Source organism: Pezoporus occidentalis, unplaced genomic scaffold (assembly GCF_034315485.1).
Source record: "Pezoporus occidentalis ecotype Australia unplaced genomic scaffold, CSIRO_AGI_Poc_V1 ctg8, whole genome shotgun sequence".
NCBI lineage: Eukaryota > Metazoa > Chordata > Aves > Psittaciformes > Psittacidae > Pezoporus > Pezoporus occidentalis.
The window spans coordinates 1,063,139-1,083,037 of record NW_026916158.1 but is presented as its reverse complement, the minus strand read 5'-3'; the positions used below and the strand labels follow the sequence as shown (position 1 = coordinate 1,083,037).

At 37.5% G+C, this 19,899-nt stretch overlaps 1 protein-coding gene across 2 annotated transcripts in view; it reads left to right on the top strand.

The window, feature by feature from the left end:
* The window catches only part of PLOD2 (procollagen-lysine,2-oxoglutarate 5-dioxygenase 2), a 56,477-nt gene extending 40,933 nt beyond the window's left edge, over nt 1–15,544 (top strand). The window contains exons 11-20 of one of the 2 annotated variants that reach the window (XM_062603408.1): nt 3,558–3,662; nt 4,997–5,122; nt 6,272–6,413; nt 7,582–7,644; nt 8,999–9,112; nt 9,515–9,580; nt 10,527–10,631; nt 12,800–12,946; nt 13,177–13,302; nt 14,347–15,544. In XM_062603408.1, coding sequence (XP_062459392.1) covers nt 3,558–3,662; nt 4,997–5,122; nt 6,272–6,413; nt 7,582–7,644; nt 8,999–9,112; nt 9,515–9,580; nt 10,527–10,631; nt 12,800–12,946; nt 13,177–13,302; nt 14,347–14,502 — 1,150 coding nt within the window. In that variant the 3' untranslated portion in view covers nt 14,503–15,544. The remainder of the gene's footprint in view (nt 1–3,557; nt 3,663–4,996; nt 5,123–6,271; nt 6,414–7,581; nt 7,645–8,998; nt 9,113–9,514; nt 9,581–10,526; nt 10,632–12,799; nt 12,947–13,176; nt 13,303–14,346) is intronic. The other variant, XM_062603409.1, reaches the window with a different exon arrangement.
* The last annotated feature ends 4,355 nt before the right edge of the window (nt 15,545–19,899 follow it).

Sequence of the window (19,899 nt, the reverse complement as noted above, 5' to 3'; positions counted from 1 at the left end):
AGCAAGCCTCTGTCTACTTTTCTCATTCACACAAAGAATAATTGACGCATTTACTTTCTTGCTTTGCCTTGACATGGAAAACTCCTGCACTTGTGAAAGTTGGATAAGCATTGGAAAGGACCCAAAATTGTGCAGTCAGCAAAACCTTATGATTCTGTTACTGCAAAAGATGGTCAGAGAAGCTGTCTAAGACTTGATTTTTGGAAAAGTTTTAGAAAGCAGGCATTCCTTATTGCAGTGCTGGGCACACATGAAAATAATTTCATGAAGGTGAGCCGCTTGGAGTCTACAAGCAGCATCTATATATCCAGCAACTTGCGCATATTTACAACCTTTCTGGGAGATGCTTTACATATTCAGTAGATTTCCTGGAACTAATTATAATATCTGTATTTTAATTACACGTGCACTTCCTTGGTGAGTTGTAGTCTTGAGGGGTCTCTGGTGGTCGAGGATAGCCTCCACTATCAGTATCCACTGATTGAACTCTGCTTGTGCATGTGCAAATGACTCTTAAGAATTACTTAACAATTGTGTCCATGTTTTAGGTCAGTTTGTTCTGATTATTTTTCTGCCTTGAAGAACTGGTCCCGTCTGTCTTGGTCACTCGTTTCTTATCTTCAGAGGCTACCCTTGTTTTATATGTACCCCAAGGCCATACCGGCCCCTTTTGCTCTCAGCAGAGTGGTCCCAACTTACAACCTAACATTTTCGCTTACCATTAACTGAGTGATTTTAATTTACAACTTAGCATTTTAGCTTACAATTCAATAATACTGGCAACCAGGAGTGCAATGCTTTTGTCAATGTGGGCTGAAATATAATAAAAAGGAATGTGAAAATAAAGCAGTGTAAAGTGAAGGAAAGTTTAGTTGCATGTTGTCCGAGTATTTTCTCTGCTCGTACATCACTTGAAACCCTAAAATAGCATTTCCATGTTGTGTTCCCTCCCTCCTCAGCTTGTCTACAAGGACTGTATTAGAGTTCTTACTGTTAGTTCTTTTTTGTTTAAAAAAACAAGATTTGCAAGTTTGCTTTTTTTGGAGATGAGATTTCAGCTAGCTGTTACAGAATTTGTTATGACAGAAAATGTAAAATAACAATATGAAGTATATTCAGGCAATAACAGAAGGTGGGGAAATACAGGAATTTATTTCATTCACTTCTCTGTGGTTTTATTTATAGAAAGCTTGTTTTCCATAATCTTTTTTTCCCTGGTACTTACAGACTTCAGGGTGGGTTTGTTTTTTGGGGGGGAGGGTGGAGGGTGTTGTTTTTTTCCTTACTAATAGAGCTAGTTAGGAATTTTCCTGGACTTTATAAAAAATGACGGTTACCTTAACTTTTAGTGGGAATGCACATATTCTAGTGAAATTTTCCATTGAAAGCTTTCAGAGGTTTCGGGAAGAATAGTAGCAAGATCAGAATCAGTTATAGAGTTTATTGACCTCACTGTTGAATTTTGAGCTGAATTTGGGATCTCCTGTGTGTTTTATGAAAGACGATGTTAAGTCATTGTCTCTGAGCTCTCAGGGACTTGCCTTACTCAAAGGACTGGTTTCAATCCTTTGAGTAAGGTAAGTATCTTGGCTATGGTTGAACGAAGGTCAGGGATTAAATCTCTGTCTCCCAGATGTCAAGTGTTTTCTGTTGGGAGTCTTGGATTTTCTGGAGCTGCTTCTCCTGAACACGTGAGCAGTTTAAGGTTTCAGCCTCAGATGGAGGAGGAATATTTTGAACTCTGAGTGTTGCAGAAGGAAAAAAAATTTCTCACCCATATCTGATTTCAGTAGCTTCCGGCTGTGGTTAACTGTGGTAGTAATACTTAAGCCCAAGATGCAAAACTAAACATTAGTGCTTTATCTGTTTTGTGGCTACATTTGTTTGTTTTTAGTGATTGTTGGTAAGAGTTTCTTTATACTGTTGTGGCCATCTGGAGAGATGCAAAATGTAGCCCTAAACGGCAGGCCATATCACCCAGTCTTTGAGTGAGTGTTGCAGACTTGTATCTGGGTCACCTCTTCTTTCAGAGGTTTGTCAAGTAGAGCAAGTGCTTTCTCTTTGGGTTCATAGTCCACATTTAGAATTGTATTTTCAAACTGTGAGGGATATAAAAATGATAAATGCATTAATTTAAAATTAAAACTATGTCTAAAAAGTAAAAATTTAAGTGACTTAAGGGTAAAGAAAGTGGGTAGACCATATGTCTTACTGCTATAAACAGATAGACCCTTGGAATATCTTCATGGAAAGTTTGATGAAGAGCAGTGACACTTTCCCTTTTCAGATGAGGTCACTGTTCTAGATGGGCTTGTGGTTTGTAAGCAAGGTTAAACATTGCTCTGATTGCAGAATACTTTAAACTGATCTGCTGAACTTCACATTTCCAACAAAAAAAAACTGGTTTTCTTCTAAATTTTTATTAGGAAAGCCACCAAAATGGCTTTCTTTTCCTCCTTTGACCTTAGTTTGTAAGTAGGTGGAGTGTAAAGCAAGTAGATGAAAGGTTTTAGCCATTCAGTTTAGATTAGGAAGTATGTTACTTATGCATATGAGTATGCTAGAAAGCACTTTCCACTTGTTCTTTGCTGCAACTTGGATATACATAGTAGTTTCATATGTAATCTGGTATTTCTACATTTGGCGAGGTCAGCACACACTGTGAGAAGGTAATACTTTAAAGCATGGGAATACCCAGGATTACTTCTATTTCCTTGGGAAAACTACTTGGCAACTTTGAAAGCCTAAAAGAGAAAATACATGAATTTCTTAAGAGTAGGCTTGCCTTATTACTTTTGACAGAAACTGTTATAACTCCTGTATATCTGAAACATGAAGATTTTGTAGTGGTTTTTGTTAGTGACTTTAAAATGCAAGGGCAAAACTTCACATTTGACATTGTGACTTGTGTCTGTAAACGCGTAGAGAATTATGCTTCAAACATAGTTTTGCAGTTTGATCCATTCTTCAGTGATGTGTAGCAAGAAATAAGGAAAAAAAATGAGTCCAAGTACCGTCAGAATAGTAGCCTTGATTTTTTTCTTCTTGTATCTGTATACAAACACACACATACATATACATACAATATATGAACACATATTTAATACGTGTATATATGTTACTTATATGTATTATATATATTTTATATATTTAATGTTCGTTACAGAGGTTAAAATCAGACTTGAAAGCAGTAATGCTTTCAAAGAGTTCTCAGGTTATTGAATATATTACTGAATGACTATGAATTGGACCAAAACTTAGTGCATAGTAGCTCTAACTAAACTTGGTGAAGACTAGGGATCACTTTTTTTCCTTTTTTTTTTTTTTTTTAAATAAATAAGGCATCTAATCCATGTTTTTAAATAATCTTTTAGTTTATCACACTGCTATGATCTAAAGGCGCCTTTCTTTTACAATACTACACTGCAGAGGGCTTTTAATGCAATGTATGAGTAGAGCACTTGGTTATGATTTGGGGTTTTTGAAGTTTTTGCTTTGTGGTTTGTGAATTTTTTTCTAGACATGTGCAAGTTAACCATTCCTTTTTGGTTTTTTAGGGACCTTTGTCGCCAGGATAAAGCATGTGAATATTACTTCAGCATAGATGCAGATGTTGTGCTGACAAACCCGAAAACTTTAAGAATATTGATGGAGCAGAACAGGTGTAGTATATCTCTTGATTTTACAGAATTTTCTCTAGCTTGAAAGGATTCTCTGGAGCCATACAGAGAAAGTAAGATCCTGCCTGTTCTTGCAGTTTGGTCCTCCTTGTTTACCGGTGGTATTTGATTACTATATTTCATAACTGACTCAGAGGCCAACAATTCACAAAGCATTTTGTTCCTGTCAAACAGCAATTCCTGAATTTCAAATGCTTCAAAGTTTCTCTAAAGAGAATGGTATTGTGTAAGCAGGTTTTATGAAATGAGTTATGATTTCACTGACTAATGGTTTGGTTACCTGCAGAAGGATAACAAAAAAAAAATAATCCAAACCCCAAACCAACCCCAAACAACAGCAACAAAAACACCCCAAAACAAAACCTAACAGAAACTCCTAGAGTTTGCTACTCTGGTATTACAGTATTATTGTTTTCTTTTTAAATCATAGATGCAATAAAATAGTGGAAATGTGTTGGAGATGAAGCAGGTGTTTCATCTTGTATCAGTATGATCACTTAAGGTGTACAAAGCTGTGACTTTATCATCAGTAGCTTTCAGTGGACTGGGCCCGCTGTGAATGCTGTACACTTTACTCCTGCCAATTTTTAAATTCACATTTGAGGTAGGTAGGTGGTGTTTGCCTGTTCGTAATGTGTCTGGGCATCTCAGGTCCATCACAGGAAGATAAGTGATCAATGTCTGTTTCATTCTACTAGTGACAAGGGCTGAAACTTAAGTAAAGATCTGGCTGACAATCATTTGCATTATATTCCTTGTAATTTTTACTGTTACAGAAAAAGGCTAAAAGACAGGTACACTAGGTGGAAGAAACAGAAGCTTTGCAAATTGTATCTACCAGTAGGCATCCTCTGAAGCAAAGCACCTTTTTATTCTTTTTATTCTGGTCAACTTAGATTTCCCCACTCTTAGAAAGTTTTGGGTTAGCAGAGTGGGTGGTTTGTTTGTGTTGTTTGTTGTTTGGCTTGGTTTGGTTTTTTTTTTGTCTTGTTTTTTCTGCCTTTTTTTTTTTAACATGTCTCTGACTTTGGGATGCATTTTGTCTTATGGTATAGGCAGTATTTTTTTGCTGAGTGAAAAATCAAGCCACCTCAAATTTATAGGGATCTTTGGTCTTGTTGCATGATGTTGTCTCCAGGCAGTGGGTACTTGGATGCTGTTTCTTCCAGCTTAAATTCAGAATAGCTTTTGCAAAATTTGACAGTCATTGGTGATTCAACTACACTGTACTCCAAACTGAGTAAAACTGGTATGTTTTAATGTTTTAGTCTGTGTGTAAATGTTCGTATTTTCTTATTCAATATGTTGCTTCGCAGAAAGATAATTGCTCCACTTGTAACTCGTCATGGGAAGCTTTGGTCCAATTTCTGGGGTGCTTTGAGCCCAGATGGCTATTATGCTCGATCAGAAGATTATGTTGATATTGTCCAAGGGAACAGAGTGTAAGTAACTGTAAGCTGATTTTTAGAGTTAAGGTACCTAGTATGGTTGTTAGCAACATATTCTTACGTTTTCATGCACTGTGGTATTCCTAAAGAGCTTAGGTTAGTTATATTGTTTAGTTTTTTCTATTTCATAGACATGTTTTCCCATTTGTTTTTCCCATTCATAATTTGAATCAAAAAGCAGTGTTCAAGCCAGACATAGTCATTGCTAGTACCTGTCTGACTGTGTTTGGTTATTGTAGCAGTGCATGATACAGAAAGTGACAAGACAAATAGCAAACCCAAACCCTTACATCCCAGGAGCCTCAGTCAAAAGCTATGATTGTTGCATTCATCAGATGACTTCTTCATCTCTTTGGGACAAGTGTTTAATCAACAGCTAGAATTTCTTCATGTTTCTTCCTGTATATTCTGTTAGAGACCAAGATGCTCATGAGAAATACTTTTGTCACGTAGCCTTTTGGGTTTGTCCTTCCCCTAAACAAATGTGATTTAAGTTGTTCTAAGCTTGCCTTTCCCATATGGTGATGCCTCTTCATTGCCCTGGAAGAACAAAAGGTCTGAAACAGATTGAGTGCTTGAATAGAACTAGTTCATTTTCAGTTACACTGAAAGATGTGCTCATGGCGCTGGGTGGGAAGAAATATGCAGAGTGAGCATCATGACAGCAATGCTTTTTTTGTTGTTATTGGCTGAACTCACATAAGTACGTGGCCTGCTATGGTCTGTGAGTATTTGTGTGAGGAGGTCAGACCAGCTGTGTGAAGCCTCAGTGAAGTCTTTAAACTCATTTAAAAATCTGTTTTAGAATTGCTTTCTCCATTTGGTAGTGTAGAATAATATTACAAAAGAGTTTTTGACTAATTGTCTTCACTTAGGAAACATGAAGTATATTTGTAGTTAAAAAACTATTCAGAGAATTTGAGCTTTCTATTTTTTTATAACAGTACTTCATAAAGGTTGAATTACGCTTATGTTTGAGATGTTCACAATCTCCAGCTGTAATTTTTCAAATGTCTGGGGAACCTTTCAGCTTCATTTCCTTGAAACTTGCTTATTCTTAGCAAATACAGAGATGCTGATTTGATAAATAGGCAATAACTTAGTTTTCATGGCTTTAAATTATCTGCCTTTTTTTTTTTTAAGAGGAGTGTGGAATATTCCATATATGGCTAATATATACTTAATTAAGGGACAGACTCTCAGACTGGAGATGAAAGAAAAGAACTACTTTATGCGTGATAAGTTGGATCCTGATATGGCTCTCTGCAGGAACGCCAGGGAAATGGTAAGGTGTATCTGTGCATTTAAATACACACAGACTTCTTTGTGTCCTGCTACTGTTTGACTGCTTCACTTGATTGATCTTGAATATTATATATTTACTTCTAATTCAAAGTACTAGCCAATTTTTGTGACATAGAACGCTGTGGGTGTGTTTCTTTTAAATTGTTGAGAACAGAGGTTTTTTGCAAGGCCAGTGCACTGGCTGCATAGTGGCTTTTAGTTAAATTCACTGGAAATTCCTGTTGAGGTTAAAATATTTTACTCATTGGCACAACCACAGCAGATGACTTCAGACTTATCAGTGCAGTTAGAGCATCTCTATTATGTTTTTATACAGTGTGAAACTTCTAGAAGACTGAAGTTGGAATGTTTTGCAATTTTACGTTTAAGTAGATACATATTTAAACTAATTATGGGCAGTGCTGATATTAAAAGCCTTAAGTGATTTAAGAAATGTTAGGAATCTTTTTGGGGAGCATGAATTGCTCATTACTTTTCCCAGATAGATTAACACTGTATTGGAAATTTGTTACTTGCATTAAGCTGTAAGCAATGAGAGAAAACTTACTTGTATTGTAAAATATGTGAATTTACATGTTCATATTCTACTGATATTTACACTAGTTTCAGCACAGAAACAAATTTAAGACCTAAACCAGACCTATTTCCAGACAGTATAACATTGAAAAATAATTTTGCTGAGTTGAACAAGAAAAGTTGGCAAGTATTAATTTTTTTATTCCCCCATAACAAGGCATGATCTCCTTTGTTTGTACTGATTCTTCAGAACATCCCCATCCAGTTCTGTTGTATTCAAACCTTTTCAGCATCAGTTATTGCAAACCTGTGCTTCCTATGCGTTCGTTAAACTAATCTGACTGGCTCATCAGAATATTGCTTTCTCTTTCCTCTTTCTCAGTCTGTGCTGCAAGATGGTCTGGTATGTGCTTGGTTTTGTATTGCAGCAGATAAGAAGGGGCTGGTGGAAACAGCTTTGACATGTGGATTATGAGCTTTGCTTGGAGATGCATGTTGTCTGTAAAGGCATATCAGCTTTAGATCAAAGGCTGCTATTTCCCTAATATAACTGTGGAAACTTAATAGTAGTCAGAAAAAGAGAGAGAGATTATGTAACGAAAAACTGATGTGATAATTCTCCTTCATTTTAGAGTTTACAAAGGGAAAAAGACTCCCCTTCTTCGGAAACATTCCATATGCTCAGACCCCCAAAGGTGTTGCTTTACTTTTTATTCATTAGTTACTATTATGTGCAGTATTATCCTACCACAGGAAGATACTTCTCCTCTGTCCACTTACTTTAATGAAATACTGCTATAGCTTTCTCTTCAGTCTTCTAAGATTCAAGTTTTTGCCAGGAACAGGTTCTTCACGACCAGCTCAAAGAATCTTAGACAGGCTTCTTGTTTCCTCAGGGAGGTTTCTCAGTGCTCCTGAGCTCAAGGTGTGCCAAAGCTGTGCTTCCATAGCTAAAATTGATTTAATATTCCTAGGAAGAACTAAAGCTCAAATCACTAGCAGTTCTGCCAGGCTCTCTCTGTCCTTTACAGTTCAGTGACTGCACAGTCACTTTAAGCTGTTTTTCTTGACCCAGACCCTCCTTATTCTCCCTGCTGCTGCAGCTATTTTATGATTTTGTAAGTGCCCAAAACTGGGCATGAGTTTAACATAATAATTATCTTTCTAACAGTTTAACTGTTTTTCAGATGAAAACATAGACAGGAATACCAGTCTTCATCTGCTGCAAATACAAAAGTCACAAATACTTCAGAAATGAAGTGTTAGTCTGAAAAACAGTAAACTAAAAAAAGCCCCACCAAACCTAAGTTTCTTTTAAAAAAGACTATTTCCTGCTACTATTTCTAATCAAGTTAGTTTTCTTAGTATCTTCTCTTAATAGCTTGATAATAAATATGTATCTTACCATATTTGATATCTTGCAAATATTTTGCAATGTTTTCTTAGGTGCTCATACTTGGAAGTGCTCAGCTGTTTTGTACTCCTATCTGAATATTCTTATATGCTGTATTTGCCAATTATCTTTTTATTTCAGGCCAGTTCACCAGAAGGATTGTGTAGTGAACACTCTGAAATAAATTTATTGTTCTGACTTCCATTAGCCCTTTTATTGTTAGCTTGTTCTTTCAGTTTTTGACCAGAAACTAAACCCTAGATGCTGTTTTTCTTGTATGAGTATTTTCAGTTTGAGAACAGGTGCCTCCAGTATGTCTGGATAGGTTTTTCTGGAAAACAAATCATCTCATCACTTCTCTTATTTTTTCCTTTCTGTAACTGTATGTAGATTTATGGTATGAACAATATCTGTTTTGGTTTAATGTGCTTACAAAATAAATTCATGTGCTTGTAAAGAAGAAATTATGAACATTAATTGTTGATTATAATTAACTATTTGAAAATTAAAGATGTTAAATGAACAGTATGCGTATAATGTGCATGTACAGGTATGTGACAGAGTTCATGAAAGTGCAATCATAAGCAAACTTCTTTTAAAACATCATTTGTGCCAAGATGGACAGTCTTGCTAATGACATTTTCTCTACTTGGTAGGGTGTTTTCATGTACATTACCAACAGACATGAATTTGGAAGACTTATTTCGACAGCCAATTACAATACTTCCCACTACAACAACGACCTTTGGCAGATATTCGAAAATCCTGTGGTACGCATCTTATAATTGATGAAACAGTTATTTTGTTTGAAAAATTGTAAAGTTTGTGTATTATAAAGGACTTGGGATTTAAAGACTACATGGAGAATATTTGTTTCTTATGCACTTAATATTGGTTGTGTACTAAAAGGTGTTCTCTACCGCCTATTTAAGCAAATGACAATATATCATATGAACAAGCCAACTGATGACAAGTGTAAGGAGTTGGAGATACGGCTCTAATGTAATTTCATGATTTTTGACATGATGAGAGCCAGTTCATTTATGGCTGTAAGAAATTGTTTAATTGTTTTGAATGATTTCAGTAGAGCAAATGAATAGAATATGAATTTGGTTTTGTCATTTATGATTTAATCTATTCTGTTTTTAATGTTTTAATATTATGCGTTTTAGGACTGGAAGGAAACCTATATAAATCCCAACTACTCAAAGATATTCACTGATAATATAGTAGAACAGGTGGGTATAAATAGTTTTCTTAAAATTTGTGGGCCTGACTGATAGTAAGTTGGCATACAGTATTTCGATGTAGATTCTTTTTTGGTCTTGTGGCTGAACAGCTTTTTGTATTGGAAAGTAGCTTTTGCCATTTTGAAAATTAGATGAGGCTAGTCCAAAAAATAATTAGTAGTAGTTGTGGAAGTAATTGCCTTCTCCAAAATACAGATATGCTTAGCTTATTTATTTGAACTAGTTAGTACCACTAGCAGAAGGCCTAATAAAACGTCTGTAGCACATAGCTGTGTTTTCTGGTGTCCGGTAAAGAAAAGTTCATCTACACTCTTTCCTTGGGGTTTGCCTTTCCCTATGGATTTCTAAGGTCTGACAACCAGGAATATAAGGTAAAGCCTTTTGATGGCTTTTTTTCTTTTTTTAACTCTTTGCTGCTTGTTTCTTGTTTTCATGCAACTGATCTGGACAGAGCCCTTCTAAGATGGTAATTGTTGTACTGATGCTGGATGATCTGTTCTGTGTCAATTAGGTGATTTATTGAATTTTGCTTTCTTAAAAAGCTGTGATAAATTGGTTTTGTATTTAAAGCAATGTTGAGTTTAAACTTTTTTTTAATAGCTTGTAAATGTAGATCAGGGTTGTTACTTAGGGCAACCAAGGCACAGAATATCTGGGTACACTGATACAGCTGTTAATATTGGGTCATGGCTTACAAGATAGCTCATAGTTTTTTATTCATTCTGTGAGAATGTGATTGTGGATCAAGGCAAAATTTAATTATTTAAATGTATCTGAGTTATGATTTGAATGAGAACACCTGGTATTCTCTAAGAAATAAGAAAAGTGAAGATGTCCTTTTTTTTAGCAGCTAAAAACTAAAAGCTGTTAAAGCTTAACTCCACTGAAAATATGAATGTAGTTAAAAAAAAGATATTTTTTTTTTTGTTTGCAGCCGTGTCCAGATGTGTTTTGGTTTCCTATATTTTCTGATACTGCCTGTGATGAATTGGTAGAAGAAATGGAACATTTTGGACAGTGGTCTGGTGGAAGACACCAAGTAAGTAACACTGGAATGGATTGCCCATGGAGGTTCTGAATGCTCCATCCGTGGCGGTGTTCAGGGCCAGGTTGGACAAAGCCTTGGGTGACATGGTTTAGTGTGAGGTGTCCCTGCCCATGGCGGGGGGTTGGAATTAGGTGATCTTAAGGTCCTTTCCAACCCAAACTATTCTATGATTCTAAGTGTCAGCCTATATATGCATGACCCTAATTAGTGAATACCTTTATAATAATAAGTTTACAGTTCACAGTGTACTGCAACAAGCAAGCGTTTCAAGAATTGCCAATGACCCAAGACATCTCCTTCATGGTGTACAGTGTGTATTTTAGTTTACCATGTAGCTTCTTGTTCAGTAGATTTAGAGAGATTCCTCAATGAACCCTGTTGTGGCTTGACCGTGGCTGGACATCAGGTGCCTCAGAAAGCTGCTCTGTCACTCCCCTCCTCAGGTGGACAGGGGAGAGAAAATACAACAAAAGTCTCGTGAGTCAAGATAAGGGCAGGGAGAGATCATTCACCAGATACTGTCACAAGCCAAACAGACTTGACTTGGGGGAATCAGTTTAATTTATTACTGATGTAATCAGAGTAGGATAATGAGAAATAAAACCAAAGCTTAAAAACACCTTTTCCCCACCCCTCCGTTCTTCCCAGGTTTAACTTTCCTCCTGTGTTCTCTGCTTCCTCCCTGCCAGTGGTGCAGGGGGACAGGGAATGAGGGTTGTGGTCAGTTCATCATCATCTCTGTTGCTGCTTCCTCCTCTGGGGAGGACCTCTCACGCTCTTCCCCTGCTCCAGTGTGGGGTCCCTCCCACAGCAGACAGTCCTCCATGAAGTTCTGCAACCTGAGTCCTTCCCACAGGCCACAGTTCTTCATGAACTGTTCCACCATGGGTCCCTTCCATGGGGTACATCCTTCAGGAACAGACTGCTCCACCATGGGCCCCTGTGGGGTCACAAGTTCTGCAGCAAACATGCAGCAGCGTGGGCTCCTCTCTCCACAGGGCCACAGGTCCTGCCAGGAGCCTGCTCCAGCGCAGGCATCCCATGGGGTCACAGACTCCTTTGGGCATCCCCCTGCTCTGGTATGGGGTCCACCCTGAGCTGCAGGTGAATCTCTGCTCCACCATGGATCTCCATGGGCTGCAGAGGGACAGCCTGCCTCACCATCGGCTGCAGGCAAGCTCTGCCTAACTCCGGGATCACCTCCCCTCCTTCACTGACCTCGGTGTCTGCAGAGCTGTTTCTTTCACATTCTTACTTCTTTCCTCAGCTGCAGTTGTTGTTGCACTGTCCTGTTACTCCCCAGCCTAACCTGAGGTGCTATCACTGTCTCTGATGGGCTTGGTCTTGGCTAGCGGCAGGTCCATCTTGAAGCCAGTTGGCTTTGTCTCTGTTGGACATATGGGAAGCTTCTAGCAGATTCACACAGAAGCCACTAATATAGTCCTCCCCTGCTGCAAATACTTTGACATGCAGACCCAATACAGACCTTGGGTCAAAAAACCCAATACAGACCAAATTCAGACACTGACTGTGCATTTGCTGTAGTAGTTATCTGACAGTTATCCAAGGCTGATCTTTAATAGATGTCCAGAAAAGTTTTGCTTGTTTACCTCTTAAGTACTAATTTGTCACAGTCGTCCCCCTGTGTTTGCAAAATGTTCAAGGTACTCATTAACTATGGCTGAAATTGGAGGAATGTTTGTTGTATTCGCAAATGTGGTACCTTGGAAATGAGATAAATAACATTCATTATTTTACTGCAAAGAGGAGCCTCCAGAAAGCATTTTAACATACTTTTATCTTCAAGTTATTTATTACACTGTCAAGTTGAGGCCTGTACTGTCTTGATCTCTGATATAACTGAAGTTATATCAGAGATCAAGACATCTATATCTCAATAAATAAAATCATTACCTTAGGAGGCCCTTATTTACAGGGAACATATCCCAATATTGACTGACCTTTTAAAAACTTCCAATTTTTGTTCATTCATAGCTCAGCATTTTTTTTCCACAGTTGTTGGCTGTTAAATTACTGTACAGCAAGCTCACATATGCCAGCTAAAGCATTGCTTTGTTGCAGTTTTCAAATAAATTTTGTGGAAGTGCCGGAAGCATTCCATTTCCATATTTCAAGGTTATTTATGGTGTTTTCATTAGGACAGCCGTATTTCTGGAGGTTATGAAAATGTCCCAACTGATGATATTCATATGAAGCAAATTGGACTGGATAATGAATGGCTGCATTTCATAAGAGAGTTCATTGCACCTGTAACCCTGAAAGTGTTCGCTGGCTATTATACCAAGGTATGGGTTTAAAACTTATATAGGTAATTACTGGATGGCATGGCTGATTCTAATATATTATTGAATATGCGCTATTTGGTTTGGTTGGGGAGTTCATGCATGATGAAGTAGTAGTTATAGATGAATGTTGTGTTATAAATTCAGTTTTAAACAAAAAAAAAAAACAACCCAAGGACTGTCTATGTGATGCAGAAGTTCACATGTTGAAGTGTGACTCTGTTTTGTTTCAGGGGTTTGCTTTACTGAATTTTGTTGTAAAATATAGCCCTGACAGACAGCGGTCACTCAGACCTCATCATGACTCATCTACATTCACAATCAACATCGCTCTCAACAAAGTAGGCGAGGACTTCCAGGTAAGTTGACAATTTATTGACTTAAAAAAGATATCCTTTGAGTGTTTAATATAATTTCAAAACTAGAGCCCAAAAGGATATACTTAAAGACCAAGTTGAAAAGGAAAAGATGTGTATCACAAATTGAGATACTCCTTGGTGTTTTTTGATAAGTACTAAATTGGCTCAATTGCAGGATCCAGAGCTGTTGATGCAGTCAGGCTGAATCGGTCAAAATGATTTCAGATGGTGAAGGAGAAGGGATTTAAAGAAAAACTTTGGAGATGTTAACCATTTCATTTTTAACATTTCTGACATGCTTCTGTACAGTGAAAACTAATTTTTCAAAACACTTTAGTCCCAAATTGACTCAAATAGCTTTTCTTTACAACTTTCTAAATGATTCTTTTTTAAGATCAGCCACATAATGAAAATGTTCATTTGTTGTTCCTGTTTTTCTGTTTGAGGTTTTTTCCTGAGATATGAATTATTTTCTACTCTGATTCAAGTAAACAGGCAGGGCAGTGGCATTAATATCCAGCTTTGACTAGTAGAGAAACTTAACCTGTTTTGTTTATAAACCTGTATTGTTCACAGTCCTACTTAACGCCCATAAATGTGTTTGTCAAACATTACTTTAGAAAACACACCTTCAGTTTGAAAGCAATAGCCAGGTTAATTTATTTAAGATTTGTTTAAACGCTCTCCAGGATAGGATTGCAGTCCTGGAACAAGGCCTGTGAACATGATTTGCTTGTTTCTGGTATAATCTACAGTGAAGTTACTGAAGATCTGTTTGCCAGAGTTGCTGCTTGCAGAAGTTTTATCTGGAGAATACTAAAACAAAGCAAGGGAAATTGATTTTAACTGCATGTCTGTTATGTATTGCTCTGAAGATGGTGTCATTTAACAGCCTTGCTAGTAGGGATAGTAAAAAAAATAAATAATTGTTAGCAGCCTGTTAATAATAGCAAAATGTTTCAAGTTATGGATAAATAAAAAGGAACTTTATTAAAACACAAAGTAAATGTTTGGGGTTTTGTTTTGTTTCTATTTTTACTACAGGGAGGTGGATGTAAATTTCTTAGGTACAACTGCTCCATTGAGTCTCCCAGGAAAGGATGGAGTTTCATGCATCCAGGAAGACTTACTCATTTGCATGAAGGACTTCCTATCTTGAATGGCACAAGATACATTGCAGTATCATTTATTGATCCTTAATTTTTTTTTTGCCCTCTTCAACGGCAGTGTTTGAGTCTCTACATAAACATTTATTTATAGATTTCTTCTGGAAGATGGTGATAAAAGAAACTGTTTCTGTTCCTGGACAACAAAGTTACTTTGGGCTGAAAGAATGAAAAAAAAAGAAAATGTTCCAAAATGTTTTGAAGATCTCTCAGTATCTGCTCTGAGCCTTGAGTTACAAAGTAAACATGTCCTGCTTGGTTTTCCATTCTGCTGTCTTAAAAAGTAGGTAAGGAGGGAAAATGGAAAAACATTTTATAACGAATCCATTTCTTTGTTTAAAAACCCCTATAAACTGTAATACAAAATTATCTGAAAAAAAATTATTGTGGTTTTCATTCAGTAAATTAATACAGCTAAAGTTTTTGTGGTGTATATGTTTGGTACCAACCCATTAAAAACCAATATCAAGTGAATCTTGTATGCAGTTGTTGGGGATAAGCAATAATGTCATATGCTGGTACATATTGAAGGGAAAGTATCAGTAAGCCCATTTTCTTAATTCATTTTCAATACTGAATTTAATACATGAAAAAATAAATTAATTGTGTAGATGGAGCAAGGGTTAAATAATTTAGCTAAGAAAACATGGTTTATCTTTTGGTTTGTGAACTCATCATGTTGAAAATTTACTTATCTTCACCAAGTGACCTTCATTTAAAATGAATTATTTTTCTAAAGGTATAATTGCACCCAACTGATACTGAAATTTAATGTTTATTTTAAGAAACTTGCTTAAAATTTAATAATAGGATGTTTTATAAAGACAATTTTCTACTCTTACTTAAAATTACTTGAATTTTCTATCCGGAAAATGAAATTGTTGCAGTCCCTTTTAAAGCTAAGGGTCTTAACTTGCCATTTATTTTAAAGAAATTGGTTTAAAATATTCCTACTGTATCTACTGTTTGTAATTTAAAGAAACTTGAAGCTGACTGTCTCAAAGTCTGCTGTGCCAAGAGGCACAGCGTGTTGAAAAAACTTGTGAAAAATAAAGGGTAATTTAAAATTAATATAACAGTTTTTGCTTTATTAGGTATTTTTTTATTATTTTGCTGTATTAGGTAGTTTCTTTGGATGTTGCCATTGTTACAGAAATAATATTTACTGATGAATATTTTTTAAGGCGATGTTGATACATTTAAATTGGGGGTTTCTCTAAGTGTCAGTTTTTGGTTTATTTGCTGTGTTACTTGAATTTTTTCTTACGTGAGTTTGTGCCTGCATACCAAACCTTGCATTACACTTTCAAAATTACTTCAGCAGGATGAATGCTTCTTGTTTTCTATACCAGCATTGCTTTTTCACATAGGCTTTTTGATGATCAGAACAGTAATTCACTTTTTACCTGCTAACAGTTGAAGAAGCTTTGTATCACATCCACTAAAAAGAAGCTTTATTTGGAGCTGAAGGATTGGGAGCAGAGTTCAGATATTATTCTTTTACCATAAATAAGTGTCTGCATATATCCCTGTTATGCTGTTTTGCGGAATGGTTTGTAATTATACTTGAAATTATGCTGAAGTAAATGCATCAAAATGCAGTAACTTCAGTAATTTACTAAAATGGGCTGGCTTGAAAAATATTGGCTTTTAACAGGAAGTTGCTTTGTTTAATTTCTGTTTACTGTCAGCTTTTCTCTGTTTCAGGCTAATATTTGGGGATTGATATCCCTTGTCTTTGCAGACATAGAACATCTCTGTCTTAGTGGATGTCTCTCTCTATACTGCCTATGCTTAGGTAAAATTTATGAATAACAAGATCTTCAGGCCTTCAGAATGAATGTGACCTTTGTTAATCTCCTTTTTCTGAGCATTTGCCTTTGATCTCTTAGGCTAACTTGGAACAGAATAATATTTCAGTTTACTGTTATGAGGCGCTTTCTTGGGGAAAAACTCCACAGAAATACAATCCTGTAGCACATGGGAAGTTCTTCTGCATATTGTTTCCTCCCTCCCCCTGCCATCGATACCTTCCTGATGAAGATATTTGCATCAGGAAGAAAGCAACAGCCTTAATTCCAGCAGCGTATTGAGAAACCTCAAAAGTACAAGGCTATAAAGGTACTTTACAACAGATGAGATGTTTTTAAAGTATTTGATTTGTTCCACTTTCATCTAGCTTTTATTATTCACTGTTAAGTACTTGAAGAGACTGTGGTGTGGGTAAGAGGTGGAAAAGCAGTATATGGCCAAAAGATTTCTTAATAGTTTTTACCAAAAGGAGACTGAGTATAGCTCGGTTTTATTTCTTATCCATGAACCATTCCAACTCTACTACTAAACAATGTTCAGAGTATTTGGTAGGTTTTACACATTTCGTCTTCTTTAACATCACTGTGCAACAAACAATTACGATATATATTTGTCACTTCATTTCGGATAAAACTATGACAAACCCCAAAAGATTTATTTTCAGTGAGGCAATAATAATGAAATATGTTTGATTATGCTTTTTTCTTTTGTAATGGATTTCCCCCCAGATCTACTGTATTTGTTAAATAAACGTTAATTGAATGCAGAACCTCCACAACAGTTTCTCTTTTGCAGTATAAAAGCCATAAGGAGACCATGACATTTAAAGAGATGGAAAAGTCTAGAAAGGACCCTTGTAATTCCTTCTTCCCATGTGCAAGTACAAGTTTTATTTTGTTATTCTGCTTAAAAGGATTTGTTCAGATTTTTCTTTTCAGCTACAGTAATGAGCTTTTTAAAGAATATATACATTTCAGTTTCCTTTGATTTGTTTCTGATGTGGTCTTCAGTGGATTCAGTTCTGAAAGAAGTATTTTTTGAATCTTCACTTCCCTTGAATCCTCACTTTCTTGCATGGCAGAGTAGACTGATCTGCTCTTTTTGTGAGTGAAAGGGACAGTGCCTGTCTCAGCAGCCCCCTGTGACTACGGTGTCAGATAAGTTACTTGACTGCAGTTGGGTTTTTTAGTTACGGATTTATTTTTTTTATTCCATAGCAGAGCATGAATTAGAGGGCAGAGCCCTTATAAAATGCATTTGTAGAATTGATAGTTCTAAGAGCTGAGATTTGCGCTAGTAGAGTTAACAGTAGGGTTGCAGGAATAAGGAATTGATTTATGACTGCCAGGAAGTCACAGCTGTTCTGTTTCTTCCCTCTAGCTTGTGCCAAGAAAGATGGTCTCTGACAGAAAGTTAGTTTCCAGCCAACACTAAAACTGAAATGAGAACTGATGGTGCAGGATTTTGTTGTACCCATATGGTAGAAGTGTCACTACAAATGACTTTCCAACATGCCTTCCCGAGTACTTTCTTTGTCTTAATATAAAAAGTTACTCTGAATGTAATGAAGCAGATAGTCTTGCTCAGCAGTACTGAAGAACCTTGTTCTTGTGTACTATTCAATCTTTAAACACAACTGGAAAGAGATGCATCTATCTTCAGCTAAACTTTATATTTGCTAGTTGTATTTTTTTTCTTTCTGTAATTATCTTCCCATTTGTAGATTTGTAGAAATACATCCCCCTTACAGGATGATGGCTGTCTTTTAATACATTTCATGGCTGAAGGGGGAGGGTGAAATGAGGAAGGGGCTGTGTCAAAGCTCAGGAGAGTTTGGGAGCTGGACTGAGCCAGGAATCATAGCACCATAGGGTTAGGATTGCAGAGGACCTTAAGACCATCTGGTCCCAACCCCCAGCCATGGGCAGGGACGCCTCACACTAGACCATGTCACCCAAGGCTCTCTGCAACCTGGCCTTGAACACTGCCAGGGATGGAGCATTTAGCACTTCTTTAGGAAACCTGTTCCAGTGCCTCACCACCCTCACAGTAGAATCTTAGAATCATAGAATACCTAGTGTTGGAAATGACCTTAAGATCATCTAGTTTCAACCCCCCTCCCATGGGCAGGGACACCTCACACTAAACCATGTCACCCAAGGCTCTCTCCAACCTGGCCTTGAACACTGCCAGGGATGGAGCATTCACATCTTCCTTGGGCAACCCATTCCAGTGCCTCACCACCCTGACAGGAAAGAATTTCCTCCTTAGATCCAACCTAAACTTTCCCTGTTTAAGTTTTAACCCATTACCCCTTGTCCTATCATTACAGTCCCTAATGAAGAGTCCCACCCCAGCATCCCTATAGTCCCCCTTCAGATACTGGAAGGCTGCTATGAGGTCTCCACGTAGCCTTCTCTTCTCCAGGCTGAACAGCCCCAACTTTCTCATCCTGTCTTCATACAGGAGGTGCTCCAGTCCCCTGATCATCCTCATGGCTCTCCTCTGGACTTGTTCCAACAGTTCCATGTCCTTTTTATGTTGAAGACACCAGAGCTGCACACAATACTCCAAGTGAGGTCTCAAGAGGGCAGAGTAGAGGGGCAGGATCACCTCCTTCGACCTGCTGGTCATGCTCCTTTTGATGCAGCCCAGGATACGGTTGGCTTTCTGGGCTGCGAGCGCACACCGCCAGCTCATGTTAGTTTCTTGTCAGTCAATACCCCCGGCTTCTTCTCTGCAGGGCTGCTCTGAATCTCTTCTCCTCCCAACCTGTAGCTGCTCCTGGGATTGCCTTGGCCCAGGTTTAAGACCTTGCACTTTACTTCAACAACTCATCCCACTGTCCATGTCATCTACAAAGATGTTGAACAGGATTGGTTCCAACACTGACCCCTGAGGGACACCGCTCATCACTGGTCTCCACGTGGACACTGGGCTGTTAAAGCTTCACTTCAGAAGAGCTGTTTTGGCAGTGTTTAAAGCTGTGCACCTCGGGATTATTTTGCACATGAATCAAATACAAGGTCAGCGATCTGATAGAAGCATTTTTGTTTTAAGATATTTCATAGAGTAAGGCAACAGTTCAAAAGCAGGATTTCAGTCAGCATGGTTACAGCCTTTTTTGGCATCAATGCAACTTTAGAAGTAGCAAAGCTGAGAGCCTGGCCAGCGTGGAGAATATTTGCCATATTGTAGGCAGGGTTTTGGGCGATGCCACAGCACCTTTACAGTTAAGAAAACTGCATTTTCTTGGAAAAAAATCACTTGTGTTTTGGGTTCTGAATGTTGTTCCCTTTGCGCTTGCCTGCACTACTTACTACTGGTTTACAGCTGTTGAATGTCTCAGGGTGCCTGAAGTTGGCAAGGAAGGTGCATAGTTGCATAGTAACAGATTTATTCAGGATCTAGTGTTTTGGCTTGAAACTAGAATTCTTCGATTTCCAAGAATTTTGCTTACTTGTGAAAAGAGTTGCTCAGCTACTAATTGCTTTACACCATTTTGTTTCTGTACTCTTGGGAGTGAGGAGTAGAGAGGAGGAAGGTAGCAAAGCAAATTTAGTATAAGCCTCTTACTTCAAAATCTGTAGTACAGGCAGGGCATGAAAACATAGCATTT